The sequence below is a fragment of the Terrapene carolina genome, unplaced genomic scaffold, assembly GCF_002925995.2.
Source record: "Terrapene carolina triunguis isolate 2854851 unplaced genomic scaffold, T_m_triunguis-2.0 Scaffold22, whole genome shotgun sequence".
Lineage (NCBI taxonomy): Eukaryota > Metazoa > Chordata > Testudines > Emydidae > Terrapene > Terrapene triunguis.
Window position 1 is genome coordinate 19,088,463 of NW_020664373.1, and position 17,473 is coordinate 19,105,935.

At 38.0% G+C, this 17,473-nt stretch overlaps 1 protein-coding gene across 1 annotated transcript in view; it reads left to right on the top strand.

Annotated features, from left to right (window-relative positions):
• The first annotated feature begins 687 nt into the window (after nucleotides 1-687).
• LOC112109903 (interleukin-1 receptor accessory protein-like 1) overlaps nucleotides 688-17,473 on the top strand; it is a 541,662-nt gene continuing 524,876 nt past the window's right edge. The window contains exons 1-2 of the mRNA XM_026648313.1: nucleotides 688-742; nucleotides 4,063-4,342. Of these exons, the coding sequence (XP_026504098.1) occupies nucleotides 688-742; nucleotides 4,063-4,342 (335 nt within the window). The remainder of the gene's footprint in view (nucleotides 743-4,062; nucleotides 4,343-17,473) is intronic.

Sequence of the window (17,473 nt, forward strand, 5' to 3'; positions counted from 1 at the left end):
GCCACAGGACTCTCTGTTGCTTTTTAAAGAAAAATCTAGGTGTTTTTTGTTGGCTGTAAAAATACTGATCCCCTGGTGTCAGTACAGTATATGCATGTGTTTCTGCAACCACTAACTCTATGATGCTGTTCGACAACAAAACTCTGACATATTGCCTCTAGTGGTGAACCTGTTATCAACTCAAAATATGAGGAAGAGTTTCATTTTGTTTTGTTTTTTTGTTGATGGGAATTATGGTTAATCCATCAGGAAACTTTGAAAAATGCTACATTTTGAAAATTGCTTTGCAGGCAATATGCTATCTCTTCAAGTTTAAACTTCACTCAGTTAGGATCTCTTCTTGAGTCTTTGTACAAAGTGGGACTATACAGCCGTACAGCACAAAATCTTATAGACAAATCAGCGTCCAAATTTGTTATTGCATTTTCCAGTAAAACAAGGCAAGAAAGAGAGAAAATGATAAACTGGTGATATCACCCAGGCACTAAGGTGCCTGTTTTTGAAGGGAATTAAAATTTTAGCATTTTTTGTCTGCTTAAAAAAATTCTGAAATGGCAAGGCATTTTTCAGTAATGCTCCTCTCCTTTGAATATGGCATATTCTGGTAGCATTAAGTTTACTGTAAACAGAAATAATCTCCTGAGGTGGTGATCTGATTTCTAATCTGGTTTATTGGTAAACTCGGCAATGAATCTTAGCATGTATAGATCAAGAGATCTCAAAGCTCTTTTTACAAAGAATGGTAACTATCATTATCCCATTTTACATATTGGAACTGAGGAACAGGTAGATTAAAAGACTTGTCCAAGTCTGTGGCAGAGAGAGGAGCAGAACCTAAGATTCCTGTAGGCCCCATGCCTTTTCTTCAGGACCACAGTCATTCTCATCTGAGTTTTGACTTGAGGCTCAGTCAGGGCTAGGAATAAGATTGGAATTAGACTCAGATAGTGCAGACATTTTGAGAAGAGCTGTGAGTTGATTTTGACTACGTTCAAACTGGAAGGTATTCCCCATTCTCTTTCTGAATCTAACCAAGATCCAAAACATATAGGAGTGTGTGATTGGTTTTGGATTTTTAACTGTAAATTTCCACTGAAATTCTAAGGATTTATTTTCAAGTTTTGCTCACCTCAACTGGCAAAGTGGAATTGGGCTATACTCTCAGAGCCCGATGGAATGGCTGGGTTTTACATTGTGCCCTGAATTTCAACAGATAGGCTATTTCAGACCAGTGGGGGAAATAAGTCTCAAAGCTGGGAGCTTTGACTCCTAACCGCCAGATGTTCAAATCTAGGTACAATCAGAAGAAGCGTCCTAGCTAGTCCCAGTTGTTGTGACATATATAAAGAGCTATTTTCTCAAGTAGCCAGAACTCAAGCCACGTAAAACTTCAACACCAAGAAGCTGAATCAAATCCAGAAACTAACAGGAAGTTAGTACACTTTTCAGAAAATTGGTGTAACATGCTCTGGTCATGGTGCATTTAGTACCATCTGTTATTTCCAAAATTACAGTAAAACTACCAAATATAAATCTGTAGTTATATTACAGTGTAAATAATAAATACTTAAATAATATTTGTGCTTTACAGCAAATAGCGATAGAGCAAAATACAGAAAAACTGTCTGCATTTAAGATTTTCAGGTTTTGTTTGTTGTCATAGAAATATCGTCATTTTTATATTTGCAGTAATAGTTTCACTGAGCTTCATTGCAAGTAGAATATTTGTACAGCCAATTTATTTTTAATACTCCTTTAATACTACATCTCTTGAATTTTAAAAGCATTCATTCATGTAATAGTTAACTCTTCTTTTTGCACATGAGTGTATTATGCCTTCCAACACATTTGACTAAGTTCACTAAACTAGATTGCAAGTGACACAAATACATGTATTGTCTTGGTATTTTTTCCATGGGGAATTCTAAACTGAAATAAATCAAGGTTAAGTGTTCTGCATAGCTGATCCTCCATTTAACACAAACAAAAATATATAGTGGAATAGGTATTCTTCCATAGTATGTTTCCATGGATTCATCGTGTTCAAGGGATCTGGTGTCACTAAAATTGAAGGTCCTGAGAGAGAAACCAAGGCTAATTAAGTGGCATTATAAACCAAAAGCATACAAACTAAATTAAATAGTAAAGGTCAAAATTACAATCTGATAATGAACTAACATGAGGAAGCTGTTACCTAATAACTTATATAATGGAGTTAACACTGCTTAAAGATGCATTTTAATTTATTGATTATTTCTGGGTTTCCAAGCCGACAGATTTATGGTGCTCAGTAACGTAAAGACTGGAATTATCAGAAATGGAAATTCATTCTAAAATCACCAATACTGTTAAGAACGCTGGGGCCCTGCTGGAAAACTGGGCATATGCCCCCTCTAAATTGTATAAAGCTCCCATTCCAACCCCTGCAGATTTCCAAGATATGGGACTTTAAAAAAAAAATACATGTGTGTATTGTATCGCAAACTCATCTCTTCTGCAATACTGAATCTTGCCTGATCTAGGCCTCTGTCAGGGATGATTTTTTTTGGCGGGGGGGGGGGGGGGGGGGGGGGATGGACACTTTGGGTTATTTGAAAATGGAACACCCTCTGGCCTCCCCCAAAATTAAATAAGGAAACTAATTAATCCACGAACAATATGGAATATTTCACTATATGGACGGCCATTTCTTACACACCCTGATTCTAATATTGTCCTGTACTGTATTAACAATGTTGGGCAGCAGTTATACTACTATGTCATACTTTATATATTCATGTCATCATAACGTTTGACTATATGTAATATATACTCCTTTACATTTATAAAAAATATGTATATTATATTACTTATCTGTGGACTCTTAAAAATGATTTTTTTAAAAGGCTTTTCTCCCCAATTAAAAAAAAAAAGAATCTGGCATTGTACAAATACATAGCAATAGATAGTAAGGCTAGTTGTACATTTTCTGACAAAAGGTTTTTGTGATTAAAAATTGGGTTTTTGAGTACACCGTTATTTGCAAGTGTCTGTTCACCTTGAAAGTTTTTTGATTTTTTATTGGAATACGATTTTTTTATAAAGTTTGAGAGGTTTTTTTGGTAGAAAGTCAACATTTCCCATGAAAATAAAAACAAACCAAAACCCCCTCTTTTTTGAGCAAGTCTAATTGATAGATCCTGTCCTGAAGAGTTACTTTGTTCATCTATGTTGCAGTTATGATTGGATAGCATTAACCTTGACTGAGAATTTAGTTTGTGCCTAGCATTTTATGAAAACTGAAGTACAGAATTACTGGTAGCAGGAACAGTAAAATACCAAACACAGGTCATACTATCTCATCCCCAGCATTTTGTAGCACTGAAAGCTCAGGATTTCCTAGTAACATTTTATCTAACCTGTTCCTTCATTTATCAAGTGAGGATGCCTTGAATCATTTTTTCCTAATATTTTGTCCTGCTGCACAATCACCAATACTGTTAAGAACTTTTTTTTCCCTAAGATCTAACTTAAACTTTTCCTTTCTTAGCTTCAGGCCACTGCTCCTTGTCCTAACATCATCTGAGACTGAATAATTCCCTTCTTTCATTTACATTGTTACCTTGAAGGAATTTGATTAATACAATTCACTGATTATGACACCTTCTGTGGCAGATGGCCACCATGTTACACTAATTTAATTTCAATATTTTATAATAATTCACTTTAAAGTTACACAGTAGAGAAAAATGATAATTGCATATAAATCATAGGAATTATCAAGATTTACCTTAAGTTCATCTGATAACTCTTTTCTACATAGTAGAAAAATGGTGTTAATAGCAAAAAAGAAAAAAAAAGGCTAGTTTTGCATGGTACTTAAAAATTAATAGTGCTGCTAGATGTTTCAATGGGAATGGTGTAAGATAGAGTGTTTTTACCCCAGCTGTGTAACTTTAAACTGCAGCTCTGCTATTAGGCTGCTACTGTATTTAGTTGGCTGAAGCCTCTGTTTATATATACAGTTTATATATACAGTCTGTATATACACACACATTTATTTCTCTTTTTCTTTTCTTTTAGCTGATGGATGCACTGACTGGTCGGTGGATTACAAGAAGTATCAAGTTCTAGTGGGAGAGCCTGTTCGTATAAAATGTGCATTATTTTATGGCTATATCAGAGCAAATTACTCTCTAGCACAAAGTGCTGGCCTTAGTTTGATGTGGTACAAAAGCTCTGGACCTGGAGATTTTGAGGAACCTATAGCTTTTGATGGAACTAGAATGAGTAAAGAAGAGGATTCTATTTGGTTTCGACCAACAGTGGTGCAAGACAGCGGTCTTTACGCATGTGTTATAAGGTACTTTTAAAACAAAATTTATACTTGAATACAGTGAAACACAGTAGAATTATTGAACCTTTATGCTACCATCCACAGCACATAATGTTTTCAGTGATTTTGGTCTTTTTTTCCCCCTGATTGTGAACGTTTCATGAGTAACTTAGGTTTTTCTTGAAAGTATTCAATATTCAAAATTATTTGCTGTATAATTTATAATTTTAGTTTGTAGATTTATATTCAAAATGTGAAGCATATTGATTAGTTTTTATTGGACATATCAGTCATGTTACAGTTCCCTGCTTGGATGTGCATAACTATGAGAATGAGGTTTCTAGTGTGATTGTTTGTTTACAAATTCAGAATTTATTTTCTACACGTTTTCTCCAATATTACCTTTGTACAGACTGATTTTTGCAAAATGTTTTGCCAATAACTAATTAACTAGAATATTTTCATAAAGTGAATTAAAAATGGGTTTAAATGCAATCAAAGCAAACTCATTAAAAAGTTTACAGTATATGCACCCTTCTATAACTGTAACTGGCTCAGTCCTGCATTGGGAGCTTAGTATGCTGGGTACCTTCCAAAGGTGCTCAGCACCGTGTAGTATTAAACCCCATTATCACAAAATCAAGCATAGTTCTATTTCTTATTTTGGAGATGAATGTTCCACTTCTTTCTGCATTTCTGATAGGTCATACTGATGTATTGTTTCCAGCCCACAGAGAAAATAGAGACCATCTGGCCACCCACTTATCTTTTCAATATAGAATTAATTTTACAGATAAATTAAAATGATGCAAATTAAAAAACCCTGCTTGCAGAGGGGAAGCACACTTATTTTCACATAACACTGTGGTAATTATAGGTAAAGGCTTGTTTTTTATCATGAGCCACTGTATGTGATAAACATTAAAACTCCTAGAAAACTATTATTTTTGTATCCTGGTAGTCTGTATTAATGCACCTTTTTAAACAGATTTTGTTTATGATGGTTAAGAACTTCATATAATTTACTTGGGATGAAATGCTACTCTTGAAACACCCACAAACTCTGCTGGATATCAACAGGAGTTCTGTGTGTGTGGATAGAGGGCAGATAAATATGGCCTTTTTGCCCAAATCCTGAAATCTTTTATTGTCAGGTATAAAGCCTATTAGCATTTAAAATCAGTGGGCCTTATTATGATAATATGCTCTATACCCAACAATAAGAGTTTGTAAAGTTGGACCCCAAAAGTTAATATATACAGTACTTCAGTGACCTTATTAGAGAATGTAATGTGAGGCAAAACAATAAAACACAAAACAGTGAATTACTAAGTGAATGCCTCCTCTCCTAAATCCTCACGTTATGAACTAATGGTCTTAACAACATAAGTTTACAAAAAATATCTGAGATTTTGAGGTGAAGCAGTGCAGAAAAATTCAATAAGGTTCTAGCAGCTCTTCCAAAGCTATCACTGTTGAAATAGCTAGGAAAAACCACACCATCATGACAGCTCTGTTACTGCCATCACCACTGAAACTACTAGAACATTCTGCGCTGCTGTCCTGTAGGTGGTGCCAGGAGGCAGAGTGAGCTGTAGAATCTGGAGAGGCATATGTAGGCTTGTATGTAATTTTTGCCAAGAAAGACATTGGAATATGCAGTAATGATGTGTGTGTGTGTGTGTGTGTGTGTGTGTGTGTGTGTGTGTGTGGATGTGTGTGTGTGTGGATGTGTGTTTTGAGATTTTTTGTTCTTGTTCAAAGGGTCTCTAAAACAATTCCACAATGATGCTAAGCTTACGTTAGGGCTGTACTGAGCAGCTCAGTTAAGGCAAAGGGGACGCATAGTGATACACTCATGACCATAGTGTGACTACTTGCACTGTTTTGAGTACTGTATGGAGCAAGGAAAAACACTGTGCTACAAGTGAAACTTTTTGAAAAGTTTAAAGCAAATAACCCAACTCTTTGAGTTCTAAAGCTCAAAAATGACGGTGGTAGAGAAATCACATTTCTGACGATAGCAAATGAGTTCTTATTTAAGGAGTATTCATAACTCAGGAAGAGATCTTGACTTTCACTTCAAATTCCTTGCACACTTACTCCTCCATGGAACTAATATGTAAGTCGGAATGCAGCTTGTCCTCTCTCTCCATCCGATATATTGCTTTGGCAGTACTTGAATCACATAAATGGTGTTAGTAGGCGCCTACTCCCAACTGCATGTCACAAATAGTCTTAAGAGTTTCCCTCTTACCACATCCATTCTTGCTCTGACATTTGTGGTCCTCTACTTGTCATATGTCTTGGGGGACAAAGGCTCAATGATCCATTAGTGAATAAAGTCATATCACAGAGTAGAAGAGGAGCTAAATTGCTGGGGAGGAAGGAAGGGAATCACTGGAAAGAATTTTCTCATGACCTCTGGAAGGAGGTTGCCTCTTGTTGTTAAGAGCAACAGAATTAAAGAACAGAAACTGATGGTTGACAAGTCCCTGGGCCATCAGAAATGCACGTAGGGGCTATCAGAGCATGAAGAATAGATAAACAGGCAAGTAAGGAAGGTGAGCTTTAGAAAAACTACATACAGCTTTCCTCAAATCCCAGACATAGGAAGAAGGGGTGGAGTGGCCCAGGGTTTACCATTTGCTTTGCCCTTTGCAACTGCTCTCCTCTCCTCTGCTGGTATCCTATCCCAGTTCTGTACCCCTGATCCTTATGTAAACAGTGAGGAAAAGAAATTTCTCAGCTTGCAGAAAAAATAGAGCAACTGGGATACTGACTTGTGAGTATAGAGATATGGTGATAAGTGAAGTACTATATATAAATGTTTAGATACATGGTTTGGGCAGCCTCCCAAAAGGATGTGCTAGCAGAAGCGAATAATCTGATCCCAAATGGAATGCCTCCTCCCACTTTGTTGAGGGCAGTTCTTTGCCAGTCTGACTCCCTTCCCTTCCCTTCCCTTCCCTTCAGGAGCTAAAGATTGGTGCATGTGTGCATGTGTGCACGCACACACCCACATCCTCTTAATCCCCTCTCCTATGCTTGCAACATCAAACCTCTCCAACTTCCCATTCTAGCCCTCACCTTTGCCCTTCAGTAAATGCTGCCAGCCGTAAGAAACATGCACAGCATCATCAACATTTTGCAATACCTTTTACTATATTCAATTAATCTGCTTCAAACATGCAGGCTATAGATACCTTCCACCAAGTTAATGCTTCCTGGAGGCAAGATGGAGAGGTCACCAGATTGGGCTGGAAGTGGAGGAGAAGGCTTGCTGTCCCTGTGGCTATCTTCTTTGATCACTATCACATTAGTAGCATTGAGAAGACTGCTAGACCTATAGAGTAATGATGCATACCACCCATTATTTTGTAGCAGCCTTATACGTGTAAAAAAAGTAAACAGATTTTATCTTATATACAAAAGTACTTTCATGTGCTGTGACATGTATTCTGCGTTGCAACCCTGAGGAAGTTGAAAGCTGTAGAAAATAAAGGCTTACAGTGGATATTCCATCACGCTGTTATCTATTGTGTTTGCTAGATTGCACTATTGTTGAATGAATATATTTCTAAAGAATTCTCAGATTTTTTATAAAAAAAACTTGCCTTTTCAGTTCCAGGATCAAGTCTGTCTCTCTAGATGATCAACTTTTTGTTCATTATTACTGCACGGTGACTCATTAACGTACAGCTGCTAAGAAAAAATAGTCTTTTGTGTAGACAGACAAGAACTTTATACATTGTCATGATGCTGTGTACGTACTTGTAAGAGTTTGTGCTTGAATTACAACTTATATTATTTCTGTGATAGCAATCAATACTCAGTATTCTCTTTTCAAACTCTGCATCCCTCTTCTTGCAACAACTTGTTATTATGATACCCGTTTACATTATTTTCCTTGTTGTCTGGCTATACCAGAAGGAGGACAGGAGACACTGGGTATGGCTTAATTATGTCACAACGTTCTTATTAGATGTCTGGAAGTACCCGGCAGATTAAAGAGTACAGTGCAGGTAACTCCATAATCATTTCAATATCTACTTGGGGACTTCCGTCAGCCCCCCGCCCCTTCTATCTTGGTCCCCAGACAGCCCAAATGAGGATTAAGGTGGGCTATAGAGGAGGGGGTGTTTGGCTCCCTGCTGTGTCAGTCATAGGTGCCCTGAACATCTCCCTATTCTGCTCCTTTAACAAACACCTTCTTTAAATGCTTTACCAAACCATCCATGTGATCTCTGTATCCCCTCCCTTCAGAGTACCTGCACTGGACATCCACCACAAGGAGGCACCAGCAATTAGATTGACTGCCTCCCCCACATACCCAGCAGGGTTCCCAGACATCTCTCACTGCCCCCTTTAATATCAGCCAAAAATGTGTCTGTGGCCAAGTCTGACAGGTGAATTCCATTACCCCTGAATAATTCTGTTGCCCCATATGCTATGTCAGGATGCAAAATTACCAACCTCCCTTATGATCCCCATGAATTTGGCCATGTCCCTACTGATATACCTCCTAGTTTTATCAAACTGTGGGTGGGAGGGGGCTTCACAGCTCTCTGCCCTGCATTGAAGGACGTTTCACCACACAGTTTTTACTCCTGGAAAAAGTTCCAGGATCTGCCTCAAGTCCCTCTTAAACTCTGAGCATTAAGGCTACCCCTTTACAAATCCCTAAATCATTTTCTCCACGGTACACCACTATTATATATGGTGCCTACTGATGAGCCCCCACAGTGTATAGAAGTGACATCAACTGGTCCTGTAACATGCCCCTTGTTCTGTGCCAGCTCAGGATTGCATCATCACTGAGCCACAGCTGTGAATCCTCAGGCAACCTGAATGTCCGCTTATGCACCCAGTGAACAATACTGTGCCCACAGATCCACGCCACCATCTGCATGGCCCATCTTCCCACATCTGGAATAAGAACACAACACAAAATTTATGCCGACTCTCCACTGGGGTCTCGCATACATTCTATATGCTTTCAAATGCCAATTCCCAATTGCTTGAATTGCCCCAGCTCCCATACCTGGCTGTGTCACTGCTGTTATCTTCCCAAACCTGAATGCATGGGAACCAAATTCATGGGCTGGAAACCTCAGCCTCGTCAGTCCCTGTCTCAACACCATAACAAACGGATATGTTGTGAGGGGACTCCCGTCACTGCATAAAGAGGGGCCCATCCCTTTGCAGTCTTATTGCCATGTATGCGCTCAAAGCCTCCCCTGGGCTGAGGCCAGGCTTGCCACCCTCCCGTAGGATAATGGATATGCCAAAGCCTCCTTGATCCATCTTTGACTTTCACAAGTTTAATATAACTGCTTGCCCCTGACAATGTATATTCCACAGTTCCACACCCTTCCAGTAGAGTCCCTACAGGACCCAGGTACTAGCTTGCTGATCTTGAAAGCTCAAAAAAATTATACCAAAAATGCTGCCCTGGTCATAATCATAGAACCATAAGGTTAGAAGGGACCACAAAGGTCATCTAGTCTAACCCCCTGCCACGATGCAGGATTTGTGTCTAAACCATCCAAGACAGATGCCTATCCAGCCTCCTTTTGAAAATCTCCAGTGAAGGAGCTTCCACAACCTCCCTAGGCAGTCTGTTCCATTGTCCTACTGTTCTTACAGCTAAGAAGTTTTTCCTGAGATTTAATCTATATCTGACAGCCAACTGGCGATGTAAGTAATGCAGTGTCTACACGGACATTGTGTTGCCCTAACTATATCGACCTAAGTGCTATGCCTCTCAGTGAGGTGGAGTTTTTAAGTTGATGTCGTGGGTGACTTACATCGGCCAGGGCATCATTGTAATGTAGACACTGACAGAGTTAGGTTGACGTAAGCTACCTTATGTCAACCTAACTCTGTAGTGTAGGCCGGGCCTCAGTATCCTCTTATGCAAATATCTTATAATTTTTATAGCATCTCATAAATCCTGAGCATTTGAGCTTTGGAACCTAAACCACGTGTACTACTAGAGTCCCTCTGTTTTATTGTATGGCCCTAGTTATGTTAAAGCAAGCTTTCTTATATAATTTGTTTTTTTGTTGCTGTGCTTGAAGATAGTATTTTCTTGGACAATTGTGAACATTGAGAAAAAGAATTTTTGTGGCTTGTTTAAATAAACACCTCCTGGATATTACCGACCACCTGATATATTACCGACCACCTGACCAGGATGGTGATAGTGACTGTGAAATGCTCATGGAGATTAGAGAGGCTATTAAAATTAAAAAAAAACTCAATAATAATGGGGGATTTCAATTATCCTCATATTGACTGGGTACATGTCACCTCAGGACGGGATACAGAAAGAAAGTTTCTTGACACCTTAAATGACTGCTTTGTGGAGCAGTTGGTCCTGGAGCCCACCAGAGGAGAGGCAATTCTTGATTTAGTCCGAAGTGGAGCACAGGATCTGGTAGAAGAGGTGAATATAGCTGGACCGCTTGGTAATAGTGATCATAATATAATAAAATTTAATATCCCTGTGGCAGGAAAAACACCACAGCGGCCTAAGACTATAGCATTTAATTTCAGAAAGGGGAACTACACAAAAATGAGGAGGTTAGTTAAACAGAATTTAAAGGGTACAGTGCCAAAAGTGAAATTTCTGCAATCTGTGTGGAAACTTTTTAAAGACACCATAACAGAGGCTCAGCTTAAATGTAAACATCAAATTAAAATACATAGTAAGAGAACCAAAAAAAGAGCCACCGTGGCTAAACAACAAAGTTAAAGAAGCAGTGAGAGGCAAAAAGGCATCCTTTAAAAAGTGGAAGTTAAATCCTAGTGAGGAAAATTGAAAGGAGCATAAACACTGGCAAATGAAGTGTAAAAATGCAATTAGGAAGGCCCAAAAAGAATTTGAGGAACAGTTAGCCAAAGACTCAAAAAGTAATAGCCATTTTTTTTTAAGTACATCAGAAGCAGGAAGCCTGCTAAACAACGAGTGGGGCCACTGGATGATTGAGGTGCTAAAGGAGCACTCAAGGACGATAAGGCCATTGCAGAGAAACTACATGAATTCTTTGCATCGGTCTTAACGGCTGAGGATGTGAGGGAGAGCCATTGTTTTTAGGTGACAGATCTGAGGAACTGTCCCAGATTGAGGTGTCATTACAGGAGGTTTTGGAACAAATTGATAAATTAAACAGCAATAAGTCACGAAGACCAGATGGTATTCACCCAAGAGTTCTGAAGGAACTCAAATGTGAAATTACAGAACTACTAACTGTAGTCTGTAACTTATCATTTAAATCAGCTTCTGTACCAAATAACTGGAGGATAGCTAATGTGACACCAATTTTTAAAAAGGGCTCCAGAGGTGATCCCAGCAATTACAGGCCTGTAAGCCTGACTTCAGTAGCGGGCAAACTGGGCCAAACTATAATAAAGAACAATATTGTCAGACATATAGATGAACATAATTTATTGAGGAAGAGTCGACATGGTTTTAGTAAAGGGAAATCATGCCTCAGCAATCTACTATAATTTTTTGAGGGGGTCAACAAGCATGTGGACCAAAGGGATCCAGTGGATATAGTGTACTTAGATTTTCAGAAAGCCTTTGACAAGGTGCCTCACCAAAGGCTCTTACGCAAAGTAAGCTGCCACGGGATAAGAGGGAAGGTGCTCTCATGGATTGGTAACTGATTAAAAGATAGCAAACAAAGGGTAGATATAAATGGTCAGTTTTCAGAATGGAGAGAGGTAAATAGTGGTGTCCCCCAGGGGCCTGTTCTGGGACCAGTCCTATTCAACATATTCATAAATGATCTGGAAAAAGGGGTAAACAGTGAAGTGGCAAAATTTGCAGATGATACAAAATTACTAAAGATAGTTAAGACCCAGGCAGACTGTGAAGAGCTACAAAAGGATCTCTCAAAACCGGGTGACTGGGCAACAAAATGGCCCATGGTATCAGAGGGGTAGCCGTGTTAGTCTGGATCTGTAAAAAGCAACAAAGAGTCCTGTGGCACCTTAAAGACTAAAATGGCCTGTGAAATTTAATGTTGATAAATGCAAAGTAATGCACATTGGAAAGCATAATCCCAATTATACATATAAAGTGATGAGGTCTACATTAGCTGTTACAACTCAAAAAAGATCTTGGAGTTATTGTGGATAGTTCTCTGAAAACATCAACTCAAAGTGCAGCAGCAGTCAAAAAAGCAAACAGAATGCTGGGAATAATTAAGAAAGGGATAGTTAATAGGACAGAAAATATCATGTTGCCTCTATATAAATCCATGGTACACCCACATCTTGAATACTGTGTGCAGATGTGGGCACCCCATCTCAAAAAAGATGTACTGGAATTGGAAAACGTTTAGAAAAGGGCAACAAAAATTATTAGGGGTATGGAATGGCTTATATATGAGGAGAGATGAATAAGACTGGGAGTTTTCATATTGGAAAAGAGACGGCTAAGGGGAGATATGATTGAGGTCTATAAAATCATGACTGATGTAGAGAAAGTAGATAAGGAAGTGTTGTTTACTACTTCTCATAACACAAGAACTAGGGGTCACCAAATGAAATTAATAGGCAGCAGGTTTAAAACAAACTAAAGGAAGTATTTCTTCACACAATGCACAGTCAACCTGTGGAACTCCTTGCCAGAGGTTGTTGTGAAGGCCAAGACCATAACAGGGTTCAAAAAAGAACTAGATCATAGAATCATAGAATATTAGAGTTGGAAAAGACCTCAGGAGGTCATCTAGTCCAATCCCCTGCTCAAAGCAGGACCAACACCAATCATAAATTCATGGAGGATAGGTCCATCCATGGCTATTAGCCAGGATGGGCAGGAATGGAGTCCTAGCCTCTGTTTGACAGAAGCTGGGAATGAACGACAGGGGTGGATCACTTGATGATTACCTGTTCTGTTCATTCCCTCTGGGGCACCTGGCACTGGCCACTGTCGGAAGACAGGATACTGGGCTAGATGGACCTTTGGTCTGACCCAGTAGGGCCGTTCTTATGTAACATACATGTCAAACATTGCCATTCTTGTTCAGGTATACAAGACAGACTTGGTTATGATAAGGCTAAGCAAAATAGCTCCATGAAGTAATTGCTAGCAAGAGCTTTTTTAAGGTTGACCCAATGCATCGTAAAGACACTGAAGCAGTTTACAAATGTGTCAATTAATAAGAATATTTGTGACCTGCCTTCACCTGAGTTAATGCATACCCAACAATCTACTAGGTATAACCCTATAGTTTGTATAATAATTTGAGTTGCTTTGAAGGTCCAGATTCAATTTTGAATTTCAGGTTCAGATTGGGAATAACAACTGCCCAGATAAATACGTTTCTAGTTGGGATGGGCAAATAGATTCAGACAAATTAACCAACTTGTCCCACAATCTAGAATCTTCAACCATTACCAGGATCAAATTTAAACCTAACATTTTGGGGGTTCTGAAATATTCAGATAAGGGGAGGTTCTACTTCTGAATGAAAACAGGAAGTGAGAAGTGATCTTATTCTCATGAAATTTTCAGCCCACTTTTGCCAGATCTAGAGGCCTAAACAGTTAGAACAGACATCCAGATTTGTGTACTTATCATAACCTGAACTTGAAGCTTTTTGGTAACCACCGAGTGCAATTTTTATTTTGGGGCAGATCCACGATAGGAAGAACTTAAAGATTCAAGACTGTAGATGGGTGGTAAAAAGGTAGATTATTAATTATTCATATATTATAAAGCCAGAAAGGAACACAGTGATCATCTAGTCTGACCTTAGAGGCCCTAGAATTTCCATTAATTAATTCCTGTTTGAACTACAACATATCTTTTAGAAAAATGTCCCATCTGGATTTAAATATTGTCAGTGATGGAGAATCCACCACAATCCTTGGTAAGTTGTTTCAAATGGTTAACTACCTTTACTGTTAACATTTTGCTCCTTATTTTCAGTCTGAATTTGTCTAGCATTCAAATTCCAGCCATTGAGCAATGCACATCATTGTGTTGTGGAAATACACATCTGAGTTGCATTAATCCTGCTATGACATATCAGTAAGGGCAGTGGCCTCAGGGTCAGGGTCTTCCTATGCTCTATAATATAGTCACTGATATTCTGCCGATGTGTTAACATGAAGGTGCTTCTGACTTTTCACAACATGTAAGATAATTTTCATTGCTATCTAGCTACACTTTTAACCCCTGCAGCACATAACTTAGTTGAAACTTTTTTGCTTTTATAAAGACTAGAGTATGGGAATTCTACAATATAGTTGCATAAAAGAAATAATGTAACTTCTCTGCCACTTAGTTTAATTGTAGAAATTGATTCTACTCGTGCTCCACACAAGGGTATTTTAAATAAAGAAATATATTGACTTTGTCAACAACATTTTGCTTTTAAAAACAACTCCAAATAGTAGAAATGAAAATGGTATAAATGAATGTGTATTAGCCTCTTATTTCATTCTTTCCCTAGCCATGATATGAACAAATTGAGACTACCATCAATTTATGAAAAGGTAATCCTATTTCTTTAACTCATAGCAAAGTTTCATTGGGTATGTCTACACTGAGATAAAAACCCACGGCTCCGTGTCTCAGAGCCTGGGTCAGCTGACTTGGGTTCACCAGGCTCTGGCTGAAAGGCTCACAATAGCAGGGTAGACTTTAGGATCAGGCTGGAGCCTGAACTCTGAGACCAGCTCGACTCTCACCACTCATGGGGTCCCAAAGGTCTATACTGTAGTTCTATAGCCTTGCAGCCCAAGCCCATGAGCCTGAGTCAGCTGACCCAGGCCAGCTGTGGCTATGCTGTGGATCTTTTATTGTAGTGTAGACATAACCATCATTAGTTTATATAACATCAGATTTATCCAGTAGCTGGATTTGAATCTTCATATTCATTTTAAAGATTATCAGCATTGCTCTTCTCTGGCTTACCATTAACTTTTGGAAGAGGCTGTCATGAATGACATAACCAATGAAGGCTATTTCAACTTAACTAACTTAAGTAATTACAGTCCTAGTATACACTTGCAATTACTGCGAAGAGCTAAATTATGCTTGTGATGTATCTTCATATACTGTTGTAATTTAAGGATATACATATGAAGTTTACAATATTACTGACGTGTACAATTCATTTATCTAAAAAACCCTGTAATTTTAAGCCAAAATAACGCAACAATTATATTCTAAAAAAACAGACCAAACCAAAACTCACCACTTTCAGGGAAGCATTCTTTTCAATTATCATTTAGGGTGCAGTTCAAATCCTGTAATGTCTTAGTCCACTCCCCCTGTGAAGACTTCTTGGATAGCAACCCCTCTGTGCACTGATTCCTGACAATCACATTGTACATATATACATATAGGTGTTGTAATTTCCATTGTCAGAAATATTGAATAAAATACAAGGAGGGCAAAGACACCTCTGCTTTTGGGGTGGGAGGAAAGTTGAGCCTAAAAGAAATAGGATTCATTTTTTCATAAACTGCAGACACCATTCCTAAATCATCATAAGTAACATAAAAGCTTTTACAAGTGAGATTTACAACGCCACAATACCTGGCATTCTTTTAATGTTAGTACTGATTTCTAAATATCTCCACTTGACTCTGAGAAGGATTTTTCCCCAGATAATTAGATACATACAGAATTATAAATATTCCACCTAAATGATTTTCAACATTTATTACTTATACATATGTTTTATTTTCTGATCTTGTTTATGTTAATTTTGTTTAAAGTAGCTTACACAAATGTCAGAGTTATTATATAATTTTTATTTGTTTCTCTTTTGTAGAAGTTAGTATTAACTGAGATTTCTTAATGTTTGTCTCTTCAGAAGGTAATCTTTTAGTTCCCTGTGCAGTTCTATATAATATAATGTTTCTAACTGAAAACCATCCTACACTTTTAAAGTTGATGCCAGGGAGCTTACCTTATTGACTTGCTCTTCCTGATATACTACTTTTGAATGTAATATTGTCAGGCATTTCTCTAAAAATCCACCCTTTCTACCAAAATATTAGAAGCTAAAATTTGAAAAATAAGAGCCTGATATGTACATGCAAATTGGGCACCTAACTCAGAGAGCAAGTTCAGGTGCTTACATTATTTAAGTTTAATGTTGCTATGGCATATTGCAGTCAAGTCCCGAGGCCCCAGTTAGGGTCAGGGTCTCCTAGTGATGGGTACTATACAAACAAATTAAAAGATTTCCTCAAAGAGCTTGCAGTTTGGCACACTGTAAACAAAGATACAAAAAGAGCAGTTAGGATGATGGTGTGGATGGATAGAAAGAAGTGAGGAAAAATAGAAGGAAATAAGAACTGAGGTAGAAGCAGGATTTGAGTTGTGCAGATGTTTGAGAATGGAAATTTTGTGTGAAAAGGAAAATCACAGAAGAGATTTGATAAGGGAGTGATAAGTTCTTTGTAATGGCAGAAGATAATTTTAGCAGTAATGTCTTAATAAACTGGAGAAGAGGAAGCTGAGAAGCAGATAGAAGTGAAAGATCACCAAAGAATAAATGAAATATTGGGATGGGGTAGAGAAGAAAGTAATATTTTCAGTGGTAATTAATATGCAGGATTTGGGAATGAATGTAATATTGGAGGAGAAGAGAGATGAATTTAAAGTGACAGTGACCAGGCAAAAGCCACTGTAGAGCCAGTTTTAGTGGAGTTGAAGAAACAGATTCCCATAGTCAGGGGCCCAAGAAAGAAATTCTTGCAAGAGTTCTTTATCTGATACCAGTTTTCTTTTACTGTTAATTATTTTAATACTGAGATCATAATTTCTTAAGGGAATCAATGGAATAAAATAGAGATTATCCTGCAAATTATGTCAGTGTCTTGCTAGTACATTAGGATTTTAATATTCTTTCTAGTAGTGCAGGCTTTACCTCCTTTGTATTCATTGTCACATTTCTTCTTTGCTCCAATAATTAAAAAATTCATTTCCCCACTGACATGGGGGAAGTTATTTTATACAAAATTCAGCTCAGTTTCCTAATATGGTCTGTTTGTGATGGCTGATCTTGTAAAACTGGAATCTTCAGAAAAAATGTGTATCCTCTGTAAGTTACAGTAGCTGACTTTATTTCTAGTAAGAAATGGAGTTGACCACTTATTAAAGGAAAGAAGTATTGGACT